Raw genomic sequence first — 20880 nt, 5'->3', positions numbered from 1 at the left:
CTTAAATCAGGTGAATGGATACTCTTAAATCAGGTGAATGGATACTCTTAAATCAGGTGAATGGATACTCTTAAATCAGGTGAAGGGATACTCTTCAATCAGGTGAATGGATACTCTTAAATCAGGTGAAGGGATACTCTTCAATCAGGTAATGGATACTTTTAAATCAGGTGAAGGGATACTCTTCAATCAGGTAATGGATACTCTTAAATCAGGTAATGGATACTTTTAAATCAGGTGAAGGGATACTCTTAAATCAGGTGAAGGGATACTCTTAAATCAGGTGAAGGGATACTCTTCAATCAGGTAATGGATACTCTTAAATCAGGTGAAGGGATACTCTTCAATCAGGTAATGGATACTCTTAAATCAGGTAATGGATACTTTTAAATCAGGTGAAGGGATACTCTTAAATCAGGTGAAGGGATACTCTTAAATCAGGTAATGGATACTCCTACATCAGGTAATGGATACTTTTAAATCAGGTGAAGGGATACTCTTCAATCAGGTGAAGGGATACTCTTAAATCAGGTGAATGGATACTCTTAAATCAGGTGAATGGATACTCTTCAATCAGGTGAATGGATACTCTTAAATCAGGTGAATGGATACTCTTCAATCAGGTAATGGATGTTCTTAAATCAGGTGAATGGATACTCTTCAATCAGGTGAAGGGATACTCCTAAATCAGGTAATGCTAGTTTCTCCCCTTATGCTTCAGTTAGAACATTTACTTGCGCAATTCGTACATTCAAGGATAGAAGGGTTTAATTGCAGTCAGGTCCGAAGTCCATACGACGCCTCGGCTCTGCAGTGGAATCAAATTTTGTTGAATTTTTCAGTGATTTCGCATCCTATGGTATCCAGATAAGTTCTTCAAATAAATGTCAAACCAAACAAGGCTGCTTTTAAATGTTTTTTTAATCTAAAAACTATCTTCTTGTCAAAATTCTACTTCAAAGGAAAATAATTACAAATAGTCCACTATAATTACTACTATGATACAGTCGGGATAGCATCGACATGAGACATTAGTCATGTTCAGTGTACATCTTTGACGTCACATAATGACCCATGACCTTGCGGTGCCCCAAGAATTCCTGGACAGTCACGATAAAAGGGTTGGGGTGGAGATAGGTGGGCGGGCGGGCACCCAATGAACCCAGCCCCCTAGAAGCACCATGGCAGATAAAGTTGGTCATCGTATTTTACGTTGCTTTGTCATACACTGTCATAACCTTTAAGATAAATTGACTTGTCTAATCTTCATCTGATTCAGACCTAAAAGGATGAGAAGATTCAGTTAGATAAAATAGCTTAAAATTGGGTTAGCTGTGGAAAGTAGGCTTTGCTAAGCGTGCAAAGTTTTACTGGGAAATATTTCTGAGGAGTTTCTGTAGATGTCTTTACCTTGGGTGTTATTTTCCCATTTCACACCACGTGTCATTTCCTTGAGTATCATTTCTTTGTTTAATGGTTGTACATGAGAAGACCAAGAATATGAATACAAAAAAAAATCTTATTTTCAAGAGAATGACACGTGGTCTGAAATGGGAAGACATTACGCCCAAGGTAAAGAGTAGTTTACTTACGAGCTGGCAAGTTGTATTCTTGCTCTCTTCCTTGGAGTTGGTTCACTAGGACCTGCTTCATCAGAGTCATCATTTTCATCATCAATATCACTCTTTTTGCTTTTATCATCATCTCCATCGTCATTATCGTCAGCATCACTCTTAACGTCATCTATGTCATCATCATCATTATCACTCTTTTTGCTTTTTTCATCACCTTCATCGTCAGCATCACTCTTAACATCATCATTGTCATCATCATTATCACTCTTTTTGCTTTTTTCATCACCATCATCATCATTATCGTCGCCGTCGCTTTTAAATTCATCATTGTCATCATCACTCTTCTTACTCTCAATATCATCATCATCATCATCACTTGATAATACTCGCTTGCGTCCTTTGGGAGCTCTTTCTTCTTCTTCACTGCTTTCTTTTTGCTCTTGTTCTTCTTTGTCATCGTCACTCTCCCTAAAATGAACAAACATAAAGTAATGAAAAATGGGGAAAATAAACAACAAAAATTAAATAAATCCTGAAGGGACGTTCAAAAATTCATCAGTCTGCGATGTACAAGTTCAAGTTGAAATCCTTGCGGATAAGATGAAAAACGTGAGCATCGTCAACAGTTAAGGGTTGGGTAGTGGGATGGGGTGCAGGGAAGTGCAGTAGGGTGGGGTGGTGCAATGGATGTAGGATGGTGCAGCGGAGTTGGGTGGTCCAGTGGAGTAGGGTGATGCAGTAGAGTAGGGCGAATGGTGTTGAAATGTAGTGAGGTGGGGTGAAAGACGGTGCAGTGGAGAGGAATGTAGGATAGTGCAGCGAGGTGGGTGAAGAATGGTGCCATGGTGTGTGGATAATGGTGGTGCTATAGGCTGGGATAAAGGGCAGTGTCGTGGGGTGTAGTGTAAGGTGGTGTGAAGGGTAGTGCTGTGGGTTGGGGAATAGGATGATGTAGTGGGGTGGGATAAAGGGTGGTACCAGCAGGGTGGTTTCAGGGCGTTGCAGTGGTATGGGTCACGGCTGCAAAAGTTTCAAGCATTTTTACCCATTGCAAACAAGGGGTACTTACATTTCAGTGATCTTTAGCTTAGCCTCAGAATCAGAGGAGTCTTCAGATGATGATATATACGCCTTTGATTTGATCTTCAATCTTTGTTTTGCTGTCAGTCTTTCTTCACCTAAAGACTTCTTTGATTTTGATTCTTTCTTTGTTCGAGGTTTTCTTGGCTTGGCTATTCTGTAAACCGACAATAATAACGATAGTTATCATAGTTTCATAGCTTTTTAAACTCCCTCCCCCTCCCTCAAAAAAAAAAAAAAAAAAAAAAAATCCATCACAGGCAGTCAAAGATTACCTTCGTCTTTTCTTTCCTTCCCCTTCTTCACCTTCTTCTGCTACTCGTTTCTTCTTCCTGTACGAAACGAAGCATGTTAATTAGCTACACAAACTCATGAATACCGATTATGGGATCCCAGAAGGTGTTTCAGGGTTTGATAAAACTGGAAAGGATTTGAAGCGGGAAAAAACGAACCTTTTTCTTTCTTTCTTTACTTTTGGCTTTATCTCTCCATCTTCCCCGACTTCGTTTTCACTGCTGCTCGAGCTGGTAGCCACGAAGTCGTCATCTCTGGCTTTCTGGTTCGAGAAAAGAATATTTCAAATCAAATTCTCCAAAATACTACCTTGCTCCAAGATTATAGCTCAATTGCTCAGGGTTAGCCTTGTATCACAGTTAAAATATTTAAAAATACCAACGGTAAATTAGTAAAGAACGCAAAACTTCAACAATACGAACACTTTCAAATTCCACCCAAAATTGAGGCTAATCCTGAGCAACGGGGGACTTGAAACTGGAGTGCTAAATGAGCACACAGCAATGAACAAGACTGCAATATTCAACAAATAAAACAGCTTCTTTCGTGCTCCGTTCAGTAATAAAGCACGCAGGAAGTGAGCTTCCTAAGTGCTCTATTACTGAATGGAACAAGGAAAAATTTGTTTGATTCCTTTTATTATATCTAGCAGCACTTTGCGCGAGCAGATGGCGTCAGCACTGTGCTCCGTTCACTAATAAAGCACAGGTTTCGACCAATCAGCGCGGGCGTACTATCCTAACTATATAATAATATATCTTAAAACCTTTCTTCCTCGCTTCTTTTCTGCCGCTGCTTCAGCTTCCTGGCTGAAAACAAGTTTATTCTTCGTGGCTTGGACGAACTGTTGTCGTTTTTCCAGTAAAGCTTTGTCTTGTTGCTCCTTTTGTTCTTGTTTCAATCGCTTTAACAAACCGAAAAACAAACGAAACAAAAAAATTAGCGATATGCATTTCAAACTTAAAATTTTATTGAAACAAATCTTGAAATAACCTCTGGCTGATTAAAGGCATGGCACGGCTAACTCACCATCTGGATTGATCTAAGTCAGGGCATGGCTAATTTTCAGATTGAACCCTGAAACAACCTCTGGGCTGATCTAAGTCAAGGCACGGCTAACTCACAGATAGAACCCTGAAACAACCTCTGGGCTGATCTAAGTCAGGGCATGGCTAACTCACAGATTGAACCCTGAAACAACCTCTGGGCTGATCTAACTCAGGGCATGGCTTACTTACAGATTAAACCCTGAAACCTCTGGACTGAACTAAGTCAGGGCATGGCTAACTCACAGATTGAACCCTGTAACAACCTTTGGGCTGATCAAAGTCAGGGCATGGCTAACTCACAGATCAAACCCTGAAACAACCTCTGGGCTGATCTAAGTCAGGGCATGGCTAACTCACAGATTGAACCCTGAAACAACCTCTGGGCTGAACTAAGTCAGGGTACGTCTAACTCACAGATTGAACCCTGAAACAACCTTTGGGCTGATCAAAGTCAGGGCATGGCTAACTCACAGATCAAACCCTGAAACAACCTCTGGGCTGATCTAAGTCAGGGCATGGCTAACTCACAGATTGAACCCTGAAACAACCTCTGGGCTGAACTAAGTCAGGGTACGTCTAACTCACAGATTGAACCCTGAAACAACCTCTGGGCTGATCTAAGTCAGGGCACGACTAACTCACAGATTGAACCCTGAAACAACCTCTGGGCTGATCTAAGTCAGGGCATGGCTAACTCACAGATCAAACCCTGAAACAACCTCTGGGCTGATCTAAGTCAAGGCACGGCTAACTCACAGATCGAATGATACTTTAGTGTGATGGGTTCTGCGGAGGGAGGAAAACAGAAGGACCGGGGAAAAAACTCTTGAATCAAGAAAGAGACCTAACAAATTCTACTCGGGAAATGAACGCGAGATCCTAGAGGTGAGAAGCGAGTGTAAAAACGTTACATTCCCATCTCTTACCAACTCCTCTTCTCTTTGACGTCGAATAGCTTCTTTCTCTTCGTCCTGTTTACGTTGGATTTCCTGTGTCTGTTCGTCGAGTTTACGCGCGCGCGCCACATGGTACTGAGCTTGACTCAGCAAATCACTAGTGTGCCTACGAATAGAGATTTCAAGTTATTTTTTTGATAAAAATATAAAAATATCTTTATCAAAAATTTTTATTCAAAACATTAACAAACAGTATTATGACATTAAAATATTTTTTTCTCTTGAGATTATGAAACCAAATTCTGGAGAAAACATCGACTTCCGGTAAGTAGTACGCGCGCTTTCCCAAAGAAAAGAGTGACTTCCGGTATATGGTACACGCGCCTGGCAAACTAAAAGAGGCGGGAAAATAGAATTTAATCAATAGAACACGTTTTTGAAATTTTGTATTCTCGTTAATTTCATATTCCTTTTTTCGTTCGTTCGTTCTTTCTTTTTTTGAATGGAATTTTTCTTAGGTGCAAAAAAAAAAAAAGAGGTTGAAAATAACCCTGGTAATGATTTTACGAGAGAAGGAAATGACCAAATCAACCAACCTAGTTTCGAAAGCAGCCCACGCCAAGTCGAACTTCATACGGTCACCATAATGACTGAGCCAAGAGAAATTCCTGAAAGCAAGACAAACAATAATAGTTTTTTTACTGTGCCTAACTCAACCTTCAAGTGACTCTTCTCCCCTCTAAAGAATTTCCCACCCCTCCCCTGTTAGATGGAAAATGCGAACTCCCACAGTACCTCTGTGCTTGTTGCAGTTCTCTTACTGCACCCAACACGACCTTCAAGGGACTCTTCTCCGCCCTAAGGATAGCAGTGGCAAGTCTTTGTTGAACCAGAGACAGGTTGAAGAGCAGAACGGTGTCATTAGGAGCCACGTGACGACCCTAAACAAAAACCCATAGATCTTTTCAACTAATAGGCCCTTTGCAGTTAACGGTCATGTGTCTGTACTGGAGAGCAAAAGTTTTGTTTTTATTTTAATTGGTGATTCTTTTTAGCTACTTGTAAAGAACTGAATGAAATGATGTCCAACCAATGTGTTACGAAATGCAGTCTTATCACGATCTCTCACAACAGGTTATAGAAAGTGTGTTTGCTCACCAGTATATTTCACCCATGGGAATCAAGATGTTCATTCATTTGCTGTCAGTGAATTAATCAGCACGTGATCACTGAGCTGCAAAGGGCCTATCCCTTGAGTACTATATCTTTCATCAGAACGGTTTTCGTATGAGTGAGAAAGTACGGTATTGACATGCAGCATATACTCGCTAGTCAGTGCCGAACAATAGTCATTTAAATTGGTCTCCAAATTTCAATTGAGTGCATAGACTTATTGTTCTTCTCACCTTAATAAGAACTTGTTTACATTCCTGTAGTTTGCCCATCTTGTAGTAGGCCCTCGCGAGGTACAGCATCACCTCCGTGTTAAAGTGCTTGTAGAACTTCCTCAAGCAGTTTTCATACATCTGTATTGCTGATACATACTGCTTCTGATCCACGTAGATGTGTGCCAGGTTGAGCCACACATCCGGGACATCAGCTGTTGCTTCACGCACCTTGAAGGATTATGGGTAAAGTGATCATGTGAGATATATGCCTCTTCGGCTTTGGGTAATGTTGTCCCATTTCAGACCACGTGTCATTCCCTTGAGAATAATATTCTTTGTTTGAGTTGTATCCATATTCATGTGTCTTCTCAGGTGCAACCGAGCACAAACCTTAAACAAAGAAATGATGCTCTAGGGCATGACATGGTGGTCCGTGGTCTGAAATGGGACAACATTACGCCAGAGCCGAGGAGGTCTATTCCAGCAGAATATGAATCAGAATCTGATTTGAAGCCAGTTTGCGTTTTGTCGATCTTATTACATATGCTTACGAATGTGGGCATGTTTGAAATACACTCTTGAGGAAAGAGAGTCGAGTCTTACCTGAGAGAAGACGTCTCTTGCCTCTCTTAGATATCCTTTGTGAGCGAGTATACATCCTGTTGGGATTACAGATCTATCATCACTATCATTGACAACACCACGCCCACCAACACCACTATTATCATCACTCTCATCATCATCATCATCATTACCGTAATCCTCACCCATCGTCATCATCACCAACATCATAATCATGACAATCACCACCATCACCATAACTATCATCATCACCAACCAACATCACCACCACCATTATTACCGTCAGCAGCACAATCAACAATCACCATTAGCACAGCAGCTCTCCCTCCCCCAAGTTATCACCCCCCTGGGAGAAGAGACGTTAAATGTTCTTCTTACCTATGCCATTAGCAGCATACAAATTTCTTCCATCATTCCTCAACACTTGTTTGTACAGTGACAGAGCACGGTCTTGATGTCGCTTCTCCTTCTCCTTATCCCTGGATGGAGCGTGAAGGGTCTGTAACCAGACATTCCCCAGTGCCAGCAGCGAATATGCATCGTTAGCCGTCGATGGCTGCTTGAGGATTCGCTCGAATTTCTTCTGCCCTGGACCCCATTCTTGTTTAGCAAGATGGAGGTTACCAATCAGAGACCAAGCATCAGGGTGATCCTGATAGAAACCAGTTTTTCAGGTTTAATAGTGTAATAATTATTATTAATGAACACGTGATGATAGGAAAGTGACTCTACCCCCTTAACCAAGCAGTTGTGTCAAAATGGACCTCAGAAATAAAATTAACACCTGGGCACAGTTGTACGAAGCCTGGATAGCGCTATCCGACGGATAAATCTTATCCAGTGGATAAATTTATTGAATAACAGCATCGACTTATCAGTCCACTGGATAAGGATTTATCCGCCAAATAGCGCTATCCAGGCTTCGTACAACCGGGCCCTGAATTATGACTAATTTAACAAGATGAAGAGGGGAATATCAGCATGATTGGTTACCTGGTTTATCTGTAATGCTTCTTTGAACCAATCAGAAGCCTCGTAGATTTGGCCCCTATTTCGGGCCATGCATCCCAGTCTCAGGTAGCCTAAGAAGAGGAGGAGGAAATGCAGTATTTGTAGACTTGGTCTACACACAATTAGTGTCCTATGCAGCCTATATTAGTGTCGCTACACAACGCTCACTCCCCTAAGTAGCTATCTCAGGGAGTGAGCGTTGAGTTACGACACTAATAGTTGCTGTGTAGGGGACTAACACACAATATCTTGTATGTTCATCAACTTCATCATTACCATGAAAGATATTCTCCATCATCACTGCCATCATCACAGCCATCACCATCATCAATATCGGCATTACCATCATTACATCCATTTCCATCATTAGGTACCATCATCATTATCAACATCAACACCACCAGCATCATCAGGCATCATCATGATCATGATGATCAGGCATCACCATGATCATCAGTTATCATCATGATCATGTCCATCATCAGGCATCATCAACATCACCACCTCCACCATCATCAGGCATCATCATGATCATCATCATCAGGCATTATTATCATCAACATCACCACCACCATCATCATCAGGCATCATTATGATCAACATCATCACCATCATCATCATCAACATCATCACTACCATCATTGTTCAACATAATCATCACCACCAATATTATCATCATATCTGCTTTCTCATACTTACAATCAACATAGTTGGGATGTTCTCTCAGGATACTCTTATACAGCTGTTCTGCTTTCTCTATCTCACACATGGCCTCAAACAATCTCGCCAGGTTATAGTTCGTAGTGACTGAGATGGCGTTATAGTAGCCCTCGTCATTAGGTGCTTCTTGTTTGGACCTTTCCAGGGCTGACTCGTAAAATCGCTAAGAAAAATAAAAATACAATTTGTATGAATAGAACTAATTGTAAAATTAGTAAAAAACTAAATGTGGTGTGGTCTAGTATTTATCCAGGAAAGCTTTCCTACCTTGGCTTCTTTCAGATTCCCAAGACGGAAATGAAGAGCACCAACATTGTTCAGTATTTCTGGTGGTACATCAGCTTGTACCTTCTCTTTCAACAGATTGGATGATGTGCCGTACGCCTCTAGGGCTGCTTGAACATCTGTCTGCTCAAGAATACCAGCCAATTCAATCCAGGCTTCGACATCATCTGGGTGCTGTTCTGTTACCTTCTTCAAATGATCCTGAAAAGATCACAATGATAGGACATCTAATAAGATACTGGATGGATGGATGGATGGATGGATGGATGGATGGATGATGGATGGATGGATGGATGGATGGATGGATGGATGGATGGATGGGAAGGATTGATGAATGATAGGTGAATGGATGGAAGGATGGATGAATGCATGAATGGATGACAAACTGGATGGATGTAATGGATGTATAGGAGGGATGAATGGATAAATGCATGGATGGATGGATGGATGTTGAGAAACAAACTTCTCACATCAGAGACCCAGCATTCTTACCCTTGCAAATTCTCGTTTTTCCAGATCATTAGACTGACTATACAAAGACCCAAGGATCTTCATGGTTTCATAGTTCCCTGTCATGGCTTTGAGCACTTTTTCAAAACACTGGGCTGCCTGAAATCAAAGGAAAAAGATATCAAAATTGCTATGTTGATGGTTTGCAAGCATTACCAAGAGAGTCAAAAGACAAAAACACCTATCTTGGTGCAGTTACTGTAATTTTCATAAACATGCAAACTTTGTGTCTGTGAGTTGCACGCTGAAATTTGGTTTTTCTTTGGCGCCAGTCAGAAATATGAAAAGTTACCGACTGATTAGGTTTGATTGATGGCAGCAAAAAACCAAATTTCAGCGTGCAGCTCGCAGACACAGAGTTTGCATGTTTATGAAACTTGCAGTAATGATGGATGCTACCAATGAATGGCACTAACATGGTTAAAAGAACCATGAATAATGGAGTAGATATCAGCTATATCAGCTCCTTTGGGGGAGTGGGGGGGGGGGGGGGGGGGGGAGTGGACCCTGTGCACCTCTCGCTTAGACCTACCCTTGATACTTACATTATTTAAATCACGGCGAGCAATATACATCTGTCCCAGACCAAAGTAAGGTAGAATGAAATTAGGAGAAGCAAACTGTGTGGCTTGGTAATAGTACTGGAATGCCTGGTCAAAGTCTCCCTGGAAAAACAGAGTTCACATGGTCAACTACCTCCTTAAGTCTCCAATCTGTTATCTATAATAAGACAGTTCAAGCCTGTAGGATAATTAACTCTCGCTATTGCGGACGCTCGTTGTTTGGGATCCCAAGTGATGGACCCAAGGATGTCTAGCATGATAAGTCGACTGAACTTTATCTTTTGTGTACCAATTGTCCCCTTCACAGTTCCCTGCGTCATCTTGAAAGGTAGCCGTGCCTTTGCATCCAAGCGAGACGAACGGTACTTGCAAGAGACCTTTTTTGAACACCTTGGACAATTATTCACAGGTCTCTATCACTGCAAACTCACCGTTCGTCTTGCTTTGATGCAAAGGCATGGCTACCTTTCAATATGGCGCAGGGAACTGTGAAGGGGACTGTTGTACAGTACCTGTACATGGAAGGCTCTAGCCAACTGATAGCAGCTCTCTGCCTGCATAGCTTCTACTTCTGTGCCGTGAAACGCATGAAGAGCAAGATGTTGCACTTTGCTGTAATCCTGTGAGAAAAAGAACAAGATGACGGCATTCAAAAATGATATGTAACATTTAAAAAAACATGAATAATTAATGAACCTAGAACAATACAAAATCACTACCGTGAAGGCATCTATGAACCCTGATACAGAATTCGTCCTGATTTGCATAAAGTTGACTTTGAAATATCTTGCCCAAATTACATTTAATGTTAAAATTTTTAAGAACTATTAATCTAGACATTTTAAAAATAATATACAATATTCGCGTGATATCTGTATGAGGTTTAAAACAGTTTGCTTGCAGCTCGCTGTTTTAAATCCTCATACAGATCTCCTGCTCATGTTGTATATATTACATAAAGAATAGAACCCATTTGGTATTTTAGCAAAGGCCTAGTTCTAGTTGGTGTTAGCAGGCTTTCCCATTTCAGACCACTGTCTTTCTCTTGACTAGAAACTTAAATACAGAAATTTAAAAGATTTCTGATTCTTACGAAGGGAGAAAAACTGGAAGGAGAAAAACTGGAGAACCCAGAGAAAAACCTTTTGGCAAGGGAGAACAACACATCAAACAAACTCAACTCACATATGATCTAGTTTGAGACGGGCTTCAAACCCAGACAACAGCGGTAAGGGGTAAGCGGGAAACTACTACGCCACCCATGAAAACATGTGTCTGATGTCTATAGAATGTTTTTTTTGATTTTTTTTGGCCCATAACCTTACATGTCCACCTTACTTTACTAGTTTTTCCTTGAGCATTTGGGGGGAAAATAATCTCACCTTTTTGAAAAAGAAGTGGTTGGCAAGATGATTGAGAACCATGGGATTTGTACTGTCGATAGTATAGGCATTCGATAATAACTGTACACCAATCTTGATGGAATCAGCCTAAGGGTATGACATGAATAATGCATGAAACTAGGTATCATATACAGGGGCGGATCCAGGGGAGGGGTGAAGAGGGTGTGCACCCCTCCCTGGTTACACTTTGTCTTCCTACTTCAAAGATAACCAATTTTGTTTTTTGACTTGGCTTCCAAGGGGTGCTTCCCTCCCTGGGTTAACATTGTGTGCAGCACCCCTCCCAGAACAAAATACTAGATCCGCCCCTGACATATTATGGCTGTCAACTTGAAAATTTATACTACCATACACACTCTTAACATTTTCTTTTTTGTTATTGTAAAAGACAATTGTAATCTGAGACAGCAATTATTGTAAAATATAACATTATACTTGGGACACTCAAACCGTGAAGATTTTTTCAGGTTATTATTTCTTTCAAACCCTCAAAAAATAAAGCACTGAGTTCGAATACATGTACATCAAGTGATCAAAATAACTCATATTTTCAATCAATAGACCTATCCCGAATTCGCTTGACTGGTCATGAAACAATGGTTTCAAGTCGAGGTTTGAACTTGATGAATAAAAGAATCAAGTTCAGTCCCAGCTTAAAACCATTGTTTCGTAGTCAGTCAAGCAAATTCAGGATAGGTCTATTGGATCAAGGGATGATTTACAGTATGTATTTAGGAAATAATAACCAAAAACTCAAAGTTTTCACGGTGTATAATAATTTTTTTATTTGTAATTCATGTGCAAAAAAATAAATCTATAAACTAAATATATCTATCATTGAAAACACACTTTTCTTTACCTAACTAGCACAAACCTTTTTTGAATTTAGCTCCAGGATGGCAAGACCAATCATTGCTCCTGTGCATCGAGGTTCAAGTTGCAATGCTCGTTCAAAAGCAAGTCTAAGGAAATCAAATAATAATAATGATGATGATGATTTAAAAAAATAAAGTCAGGGCATGACTAACTCACAGATCAATCCCTGAAACAACCTCTGGGCTGATTTAAGTCAGGGCATGGCTAACTCACAGATCAAACCCTGAAACAACCTCTGTGCTGACCTATTTCAGAGCAGTTGGGCTTTTAGAGGGAGGAAAACTGGAGGAAAGCTCTGAAGACACAGGATAGAACCAACCTTTGCTTTTCTAAAGCATGAATGAGTCATGTACTAACCTGGCCTTATCTAGCTTGTTTAATTTGACAAAACAGTGTCCCATGCCAAGACGTACAGCAGCTGAAATCAACAAAATGATTTTCATATAATAGCATACGTATACATAGAGGATATTACATGGGCGCGCAGAGATACGAAATTTATCTTCAAGTGTTGAAAAGATTTCCAAGCACCCATGTAATATTCTATTTATTATATATTTATCCATAAAATCAACCTAATAAGCTTTTTATCATTATGAAAAGATTTTATTCATAAAGTAATAGCTTAATTACACATGGTAACGATATTTTCACATGTGAAAATAACATGTTATTTTCACATATGAAAATACCAGTTTTTCGAAAAGGAGAAATATAGGTATTTTATGGATAATTATATGATAAAATATCATTATTGCATATACATATGTACGATATGCCATTGAAAATTTGTTTTTTTAATTAAAAAAAACATGCAAAAAGTTTGAATGAAAAAAAGTTCTTGCCTGCGCTGGCTATGTGTGCATGTGGTTCATTGATCCATAATAATTATTTGTTGGTATGTCCTCTTATACAGGACGTCTCTTGACCAATCAGAAAGCAAGAAAATTTACATTTGTTCTCAAAAGTCACTTCTACCATGCTTTAATATTTATTTATTACTTCCTAGATATTGGATTACTGAAGAGAACACAGGAAAAGGTTATTTGTATTTCTTAATTGTGGCATTACCTGGACAATTAGGGTTAGTTCTCAGTGCCTTCTTGTAGAATGCTAATGATCCTTTATAATCCCTCTTGTTGAACGAGATACATGCTTTACCTACAATAACATCAATACAATCACAAACGTTATCAGGGGCTTTTCTTGGCCACGTTATATTAGCCATTCTGAGGTTGAAGAAAACTGGGTTGAGTTGTAAATACAGTGCATTTTGGGGATGTTTTAGGGGATGAAATAGAGGCCATCTTGAATATATGTAGCCCAAAGAAAAGTCCCACAATGCATTGCAATGCCAACCCTACTCATTTTTTACTCAACCGAAGAATGGCAATAAATAGCAGTATTAAAAAGTATATAATGCCTTGTGCTTACCTAAAAGAGCAGGAATATTGTTCCCTGACTAAAAAAAAGAGTTGAAAATATGAGATATATTGCATAGTGGATTATTCACTAAAACTTTGGATTAAAACTGGTTTCCTAATGCAAACATTTTGTCTACGTGATGATGCAATTTATCGCCAATAAGAGGACAGCCACATAAAAAAACTGATGTCTATTTGTTAAATCGTACCTGTGCCAGAACGAAGTTAAACTGTGCATCAGCTTGCTCCATCTTGTCACCTTCAAGAAGACAGAAATAAGCTCTACCAAGAAGATGGTTCTGTTGGAGTTTTAACAAGAAAAATTAATCAAAGGACACAAATTAATCAAGGACACAGAACAAAATCAAAATGCCATTGGCTGACTATGAAATATCAAACCAACAAGTGAAAACAAAAACATAAAAAATATATACAGTCAATGTCATTAACGTTGTCCACTGAAAAAAGACATTTGCACGTTGAGACTAAAAGAAATATTACGTGTTTCCTCAAATCTTAATCCTAACTAAATGGTCAGGGCATTCTGGATTTTTGAGTCACGAGTTGAATTTTACATTTAAAGTTCAGGCTGACGCACACGAGGCAAAGAATACATAATGAAACATGTGATATATCTTTTAGTCTAAATGTCTAAATGTGTAAATGTCTTTTTTCGGTGGACAACGTTAATGACATTGACTGTATATTGTATATATAAAGAATTACAATCTTACCTGATCATACATAATAATCTTGTCAGCCAATGTGTAGAGTGACGTTGCCTAAAACATAATACATCATGTTAAAGCACAATTCATGCGTCTGTGATGTGCATAAACTCAAGACATCTGAGATTTTGGCTTCTGTCAATCAGAAATTAACGTAACTTTGGTGTAAGATGAGCAAGAGAAATCCACCCCTTCCCTGAAAGGGTAGTAAATGTTAGTGATAATAAGAAACTCACAATCTTGACCCAGAGTCCTGTATCGACAGTAATATAAAGCAAAGAATACACAACTTCAACAATACAAACTCTTTGAAATTTCAAGGACCTTCATTAAAACATGTGAAAATGCTCCCATTTCGAGTACTCCTTTGATCAGTCTTAGCCTCGATTGTTTACAAATGTATTCTTTTCTTTTATTAAGGTCCATTGTATAGTAAGGAATGTACGTACTGCGCAACAATACGAGTTGATTAAAATGCTGCGGGTTTTGGTTGAACAGCTGAATATTATAACGTACAACCGAGACTAAGGCTAAGCAAAGAGAACTCGAAAATGGAGTTTTCTTCAAAAAATTGGGGCTAACCCTGAGGACCAGATGATTCAAAACAGGAGTATTTCAGAAATGTATACCTGCGTAAATAGTTCTTTCTTAGCTTCTTTATTCTTTTCTTTCCTGGCCTGCTGAACATAAAATGCGGCCAGGGTGTCCAGGCACACCATCTGGTCTTTCTCACTGTCAGTGTAGGAATGATTGGCATCTGAAAAAATATTGCTTGTGTCATCAGACTTTTCTTACAGTGTGACATGCCTTACTGTGGCCACCCAACTTATTTTTTACCAATGCATTTTTACTCTTTCCCGGCAAATGTTTCCATCAATTAAAATACTTAATAATAATAATAATAAGTATATGTAATAGGACTCCATGCAGTGCAATTAAGAAATAATTGGACGAGAAAAATTCCGAGGACTGACAAAATTGGACAAGGCCGTAGGTCGATTATTTCTTGATTGGACAGCATGAAATCCCATTACCTATTAATTATATAGCTGCCTAATTAATCCCATATCAACAAGACCTGTCCAATTAAGAAAATAATTGGACAGTTACCTATTACCTATATGGGACTAATGAGAAGCTGTATAATTATAATAATAATAATTTAATCACTTATTGTGCGCACATTCCATATAATGATCATGCACACATTACAATAATAATATAATATATATAATATAATACTTCTTATGAAAGTGTCCAGTTAAGTTCGGTGGCCACTGTTAGGCGCGCCGCACTGTAATGGTTTTTTACAGAGATACTGTAGTGGACGGATGATCGTTTATGCCTTTATGACACAAAATAAACCTTGTAGAAATGCATTTCAACTAGTTCTAGCTAATTTTCTTACCATTCTTTGCATTTTCCAAGATTTTCACAAAATCATCCATCTTCCCTTGCTTGTAGTATTGTAACTATGAGAAAGTATTTAAAAAAGGGTATATACTGAGATTAACAAATGATGAAATACTGAGACTTAGGCAGTACAAATAAGTTCAAAAACTGTTGAGCACTCCTTATCTTCTTATGATTTACACTACAGGGTCTCAAAAATTAAACATCTCACGGGGCAATATGACATTTTATCACTTGTAGAACTAATTGTAAGAATTCAGAAATAATGGAGTAAAATAATGAAAATTCAGAAATAATGGAGTCTTTAGTAAAAACCAAGAGACTTACCGCCAAAGTATTCCAAATGTTGAGTCGAACATCTTCTTGCTTCAAAATTGTCAACAATTCTTCTCCATCTGGAAGCTGGTCGAACTGGAGTTCTATGACCTAAATAACGAAAATAGAGACGTTAGATACTTATCTATGTAAATTCTGGTCTTTTCTCGCATATATTAGTGAAGAAATACTCGTATTTACCTCGTCTGTGTCGCGAAGTGGAATCTCTATGGACGACGCCATCTTGGATATGGAGAACAAGACTACCCACAATGCCGCATAATACCACAGGTAACCCAATCCAATGTTCCAAGTTTGCTTCTAAAATAAATTGGAAGTCGCGCGCGCGCTTATAAACTCTTACCATAACATATAGTATTCCACGAATTACTAACCCTAGTTTCGTTTAAACGGATCCCACACGGAAGAGAGTAAAATAGATGGTTGGGTATCCGCCAAAAATTTCGCTGAATTGAGTTTGCTGGTCATAGCAAGGGGTTAATCTTAGGATTCGGCTGAGCTCCTTGATCAGGCTGTAATAGCGGTGTCGGGGTCGAAATCTCCGGTTTAGCCGTTAATGCTTCGCGCTGCCATACGACGCGGTTCAGCACTCGATGTCTGGAAGTATGGTCCTTTATATTCAATAAAAAATAAATAAAATAAAAATAAAAATAAAATAATTGTTTTAAGTGGTCAGCAATTAAAGCCAAAGGAAGGCTTTACCAATAATCACTAACCTTATTTTGTTAAAACGGATCCCACACGGAAGAGAGTAATAGTAGATGGTTGGGTATCCGCCAAAGGAAGGCTTTACCAATAATAGCGATGTTGTCGGGGTCGAAATTTCCTGCGTAGCCGTAAATGCTTCAAAAAGACAATTCCGCACTCGATGTCTGGAAGTATGGTCCTAAGTTCTCTAATATGTTTTAAAGAAAACGAAGGTCAACGTGAGACTCTGAGACTGGCTCTGGTTAATGCGCATGCGCCAGGTTCACGCATATGCATATCCATCCATTAATTGCGTGCTTTCTTTTTTCCACGCAGCCTGAGATAACTAAGTGACGATCTGAATTCTGTTCATCTTTGCCTGCCGTGACCTATTTGCTTGGCTTTCACTTTAACATTTTGAGTCGTTTTTATATAATGATAGAAGTCAGCAGTTTTGTGGAGCTCAAACAAAATTGTGTAAATGGTTTTTCGTCATCACTTCAATGACTAGCTTATCAGTATTTTTACAAAGGTGACTTTCAAAAGACTTGCGCAAGGAAAACAAGCACGGTATAAGACCCCTTGCAGCACTTTGGAATGCAGCTCAATCTGGGGAACAAAACAATTCTCAGGAGATTGAAATTCTTTTGTTTTGTCCCCCAGATAGAGTTGCTTTGACGTCACATCAAGGTGTCTAAAAAGGGATTTATCAGCCTTTCGCGCTTGCCATTATTTGATACCGCTGTTGATATACGAGTGATGTTAACTGATGATAAACTGAAACAGCGTTTGTGAAGTAACAAGAAACGGCAACAATAAAGGAGCAAATCGAGGGTTTTTGTGTGCAAAATGAAGGGTAAAACAAGAAAAAGCGGTACGCAAAGCCGTGGTAATTATTTCGCGCAGCCACGTATTCTTTATAAGGTCTGTAAGGAATAGTTCACACAAAATGAACACACAAACACGTTAACACTCAAGGCAATGAATAATCTTCTTTATATAATAAATATTCTACAAAACAGAACACATTTTTTTGAATAGTCAATTCATATCATTATACAAAAATATACCAAAACTATAATTATAATCCAGCGAAATTCTATAGTCTTGTGCAGTTTATAAATATTGTTCGCGTACGTGAAAATTGTTTTTCGCTGATTTCCTTTTTTTTCCATTTTTTTGAGCATTACTTGACGACATCTTTTAACAGACAAGAATATGATTGGCTCAACGATGATATGTGAGAGAAAAATATGATTGGTCTAAAAATAATGACGTAGTGATCGACAAGATATAATTGTGAGAGCCAAGAATATTATTGGCCTAAAGATGATGACGTCTTGAACGGCAAGAATATTATTGGCCTAACAAAAATGATGTCACGAAAGGCAAGAATATTGGCCTAACAATAATGACGTCACGAAAGGCAAGAATATTATTGGCCTAACGAGGACAATGTCTTTTGAAGAGCAAGAGAAGATTGGACAAAAACGATGATCCAATGTGATAAAGAAATTATTAATCTAATGATGATGGCGTCAAGTTTAAATAAACGTTTTTAAGGGCTCACGGAACGAACGGTTGCCATAGTAACGGCATAATTTTATGACTTCGTCATTTTATGACCACTTTTTGGTGCGACTTATTATTAGGTCCTGAGGCATAATCCCTGTATCATTTAGATACAAAATAAAAGCTGCGTCATTAACATCAGCACTTCGAATCTTCCCCTAGCGACAAACTTTTCACCAGTGCTTTTCCCGTTGCTATGCTAACTGTATTGGACCGCGTCAGTTGGGGGATTGAAGAAGAACGCGAGTCCTTCTCCGGTTCCGAGTGACGCCTGGTGAGAGTTGGTTCAAGCTCTCGAGATATTAGGTACAAGTCGTCCTCGGTCATTATCTTATGGTCGAGGAGGAATTCACGTATTTCAGTGACCTGGGGAGAGAAAAAATGTCGTTTATCAGAAGTATAGACATACAGACATACGGACAGACAGACAGACAGGACAGACAGACAGACAGACAGACAGACAGACCGGACAGAAAGGATAAGACAAGACAAGTCAGGACAAGACAGGAAGATTAGGGATACCTAACATACAGACAGATAGTAAATAACAGACAGACAGACAGACAGGACAGAAAGGATAAGACAAGACAAGTCAGGACAAGACAGGAAGATTAGGGATACCTAACATACAGACAGATAGTAAATAACAGACAGACAGACCGACAGGACAGGAAGGATAAGACAAGACAAGTCAGGACAAGACAGGAAGATTAGGGATACCTAACATACAGACAGATAGTAAATAACAGACAGACAGACAGACAGAGACAAAGTAAAGGGGAATAAAGACACAAAATAGGAAGGATAGAAAAACAAACGATAAGAACTCCCTTCACAGTTCACCAACAATCGCAACTGACCTCTTGGAAATTATAAGATTTCTTCTGGAATTTTCTAATGTCGTTGACTACTAAGTAAATCTGTTAAGAATATTCAAGAATAAGAATAAGAATAAGAATATTTCAACATCAGCTCAGTCACCATAAAATTTCGTTTCCGATGTCCAAAAGAAGACACCATAGTGGAACTGAATTAAGAGACGAAATAAAAAACCCCGCAATTAATATTTTGCATCCCTCGATTCAGTCCCACAATCCTCTGCGACATGAGGTAGTTACCAGACTCCTTATAAACTCAGAAAAGGCAAGGTTGCGCGGTATCATTGTTTCACATACCAGTCTTCTCTTGTTTAGATTCACCAGTCCTCCTTTCAGGAAGTCTGCATTTCCCTCTGCTATGAATGTTAAATCCTTCATGTAGATCCCTGTAACAAAGCGATAAGTCGATACTATTATCCAATAAATTTATCCACTGGATAAGATTTATCCCTCGGTTAGCGCTATCCACCCTTTGTAGAACCGGGCCCAGATCTTGATAACCAAGTATTTGGGAGGTTAGAGTGTATACGCTGTGTTAGCTTGGTATTGCGTCATAGGCATCGTGATTGGATGAGCAGCAGCCTCAATGACCGTGCCGTGTGACAGTCAATAAAAACCAACTAATAAGAGAAAAGTATATTCAACTTACCAAAGTAAGGGATTGTGGGAGTCGGAGATGACCGAAGAGTTGAACGATATCTCTTGTAGTTATCCTAGAAAGGGAAAACAACACATTGTTCTTCTGAAAGCTTTAAAAATACTTGATTAACACCATTACTTTTCTCTTAACCACAGGGAACTCAACTATTTACTTTCTTTACCACAGGAACCCCACCAGGTAATGTACCTTGTACAAAACAAAAGACCGAATTAGACTTACCTTGGCGTCCATCAGCATCTCAATCTTAGAAAACTGTTCTAGAAACTCTTTTGGTACAAACTTGTTGAAAAGATAATAATAAGAATACATTATAAGCTAACGTACCACCACCACAGGTAGCCCAGTAATATTTTGGCTTCACCATGTATTCCCCATATTATCCTAGCATTATTTTGTGTCTGTCATTTTAAAGTTCAAAGCTAGACTGTTAGCCACCTCGGGCTATTCTGAGTTCGATAGACAAAATGCATTGTGGTCCAAGTTAAGTACAGACAACGCCATATAAGGCCGTATGAAGAACAAAAGATGTTCGTACCCAACCTAGACCACAATGTACCATGTTCACTCTCACAATACCATATAAGATATGATGAACAAAAGATGTTCGTACTCAAGCTAGACCACAATGCATCATGTTCACTCGTACAATACCATATAAGATATGATGAACAAAAGATGTTCGTACTCAAGCTAGACCACAATGCACCATGTTCACTCTCACAATACCATATAAGATATGATGAACAAAAGATGTTCGTACTCAAGCTAGACCACAATGCACCATGTTCACTCTCACAACACCATATAATAAGGCATGATGAACAAAAGATGTTCGTACCCAAACTAGACCACAATGCATCATGTTCACTCTCACAATACCATATAAGGCATGATGAACAAAAGATGTTCGTACCCAAACTAGACCACAATGCATCATGTTCACTATCTCA

The 20880-nt window shown here is 39.0% G+C and overlaps 2 protein-coding genes across 2 annotated transcripts in view; both read right to left on the bottom strand.

The window, feature by feature from the left end:
* Positions 1-903: 903 nt before the first annotated feature.
* On the bottom strand, positions 904-16360 carry LOC116298725 (RNA polymerase-associated protein CTR9 homolog). Its single transcript, XM_031707263.1, has 29 exons — positions 16313-16360; positions 16124-16222; positions 15792-15855; positions 15013-15140; positions 14390-14437; positions 13865-13954; positions 13666-13693; positions 13303-13392; positions 12589-12649; positions 12230-12317; positions 11335-11442; positions 10465-10572; positions 9935-10054; positions 9372-9488; positions 8862-9080; positions 8574-8757; positions 7857-7945; positions 7242-7515; positions 6885-6940; positions 6300-6509; positions 5689-5834; positions 5490-5561; positions 4924-5059; positions 3715-3852; positions 3107-3210; positions 2930-2986; positions 2644-2811; positions 1593-2042; positions 904-1281 (listed from the first exon to the last, which is right to left on the bottom strand). Exons 1-29 carry the CDS (start codon positions 16352-16354, stop codon positions 1260-1262), a joined length of 3516 nt encoding a protein of 1171 aa, XP_031563123.1. The 5' UTR covers positions 16355-16360; the 3' UTR covers positions 904-1259.
* Positions 16361-17799: 1439 nt separating this feature from the next.
* LOC116298715 (uncharacterized) overlaps positions 17800-20880 on the bottom strand; it is a 34159-nt gene continuing 31078 nt past the window's right edge. The window contains exons 31-35 of the mRNA XM_031707252.2: positions 20150-20209; positions 19919-19982; positions 19567-19655; positions 19252-19311; positions 17800-18757 (exon numbers count right to left, since the gene is read on the bottom strand). Of these exons, the coding sequence (XP_031563112.1) occupies positions 18530-18757; positions 19252-19311; positions 19567-19655; positions 19919-19982; positions 20150-20209 (501 nt within the window). The 3' untranslated portion in view covers positions 17800-18529. The remainder of the gene's footprint in view (positions 18758-19251; positions 19312-19566; positions 19656-19918; positions 19983-20149; positions 20210-20880) is intronic.

This window comes from Actinia tenebrosa, unplaced genomic scaffold (assembly GCF_029948245.1).
Source record: "Actinia tenebrosa isolate PJP-AT-01 unplaced genomic scaffold, QUT_ActTen_1.0 PGA_scaffold10__47_contigs__length_13832649, whole genome shotgun sequence".
Lineage (NCBI taxonomy): Eukaryota > Metazoa > Cnidaria > Anthozoa > Actiniaria > Actiniidae > Actinia > Actinia tenebrosa.
This window is presented reverse-complemented; position numbering and strand designations above follow the sequence as displayed.

Coding starts and splice junctions, on each gene's coding strand:
- LOC116298725 (XM_031707263.1), bottom strand. CDS start 16,354: ATGGCGTCGTCCATAGAGATTCCACTTCGCGACACAGACGAG. Junction 7,946..8,573: donor ACATCCCAACTATGTTGATT/GTAAGTATGAGA, acceptor TCCTCTTCTTAG/GCTACCTGAGACTGGGATGC. Junction 2,043..2,643: donor AAGCTAAAGATCACTGAAAT/GTAAGTACCCCT, acceptor TGTTCATTTTAG/GGAGAGTGACGATGACAAAG.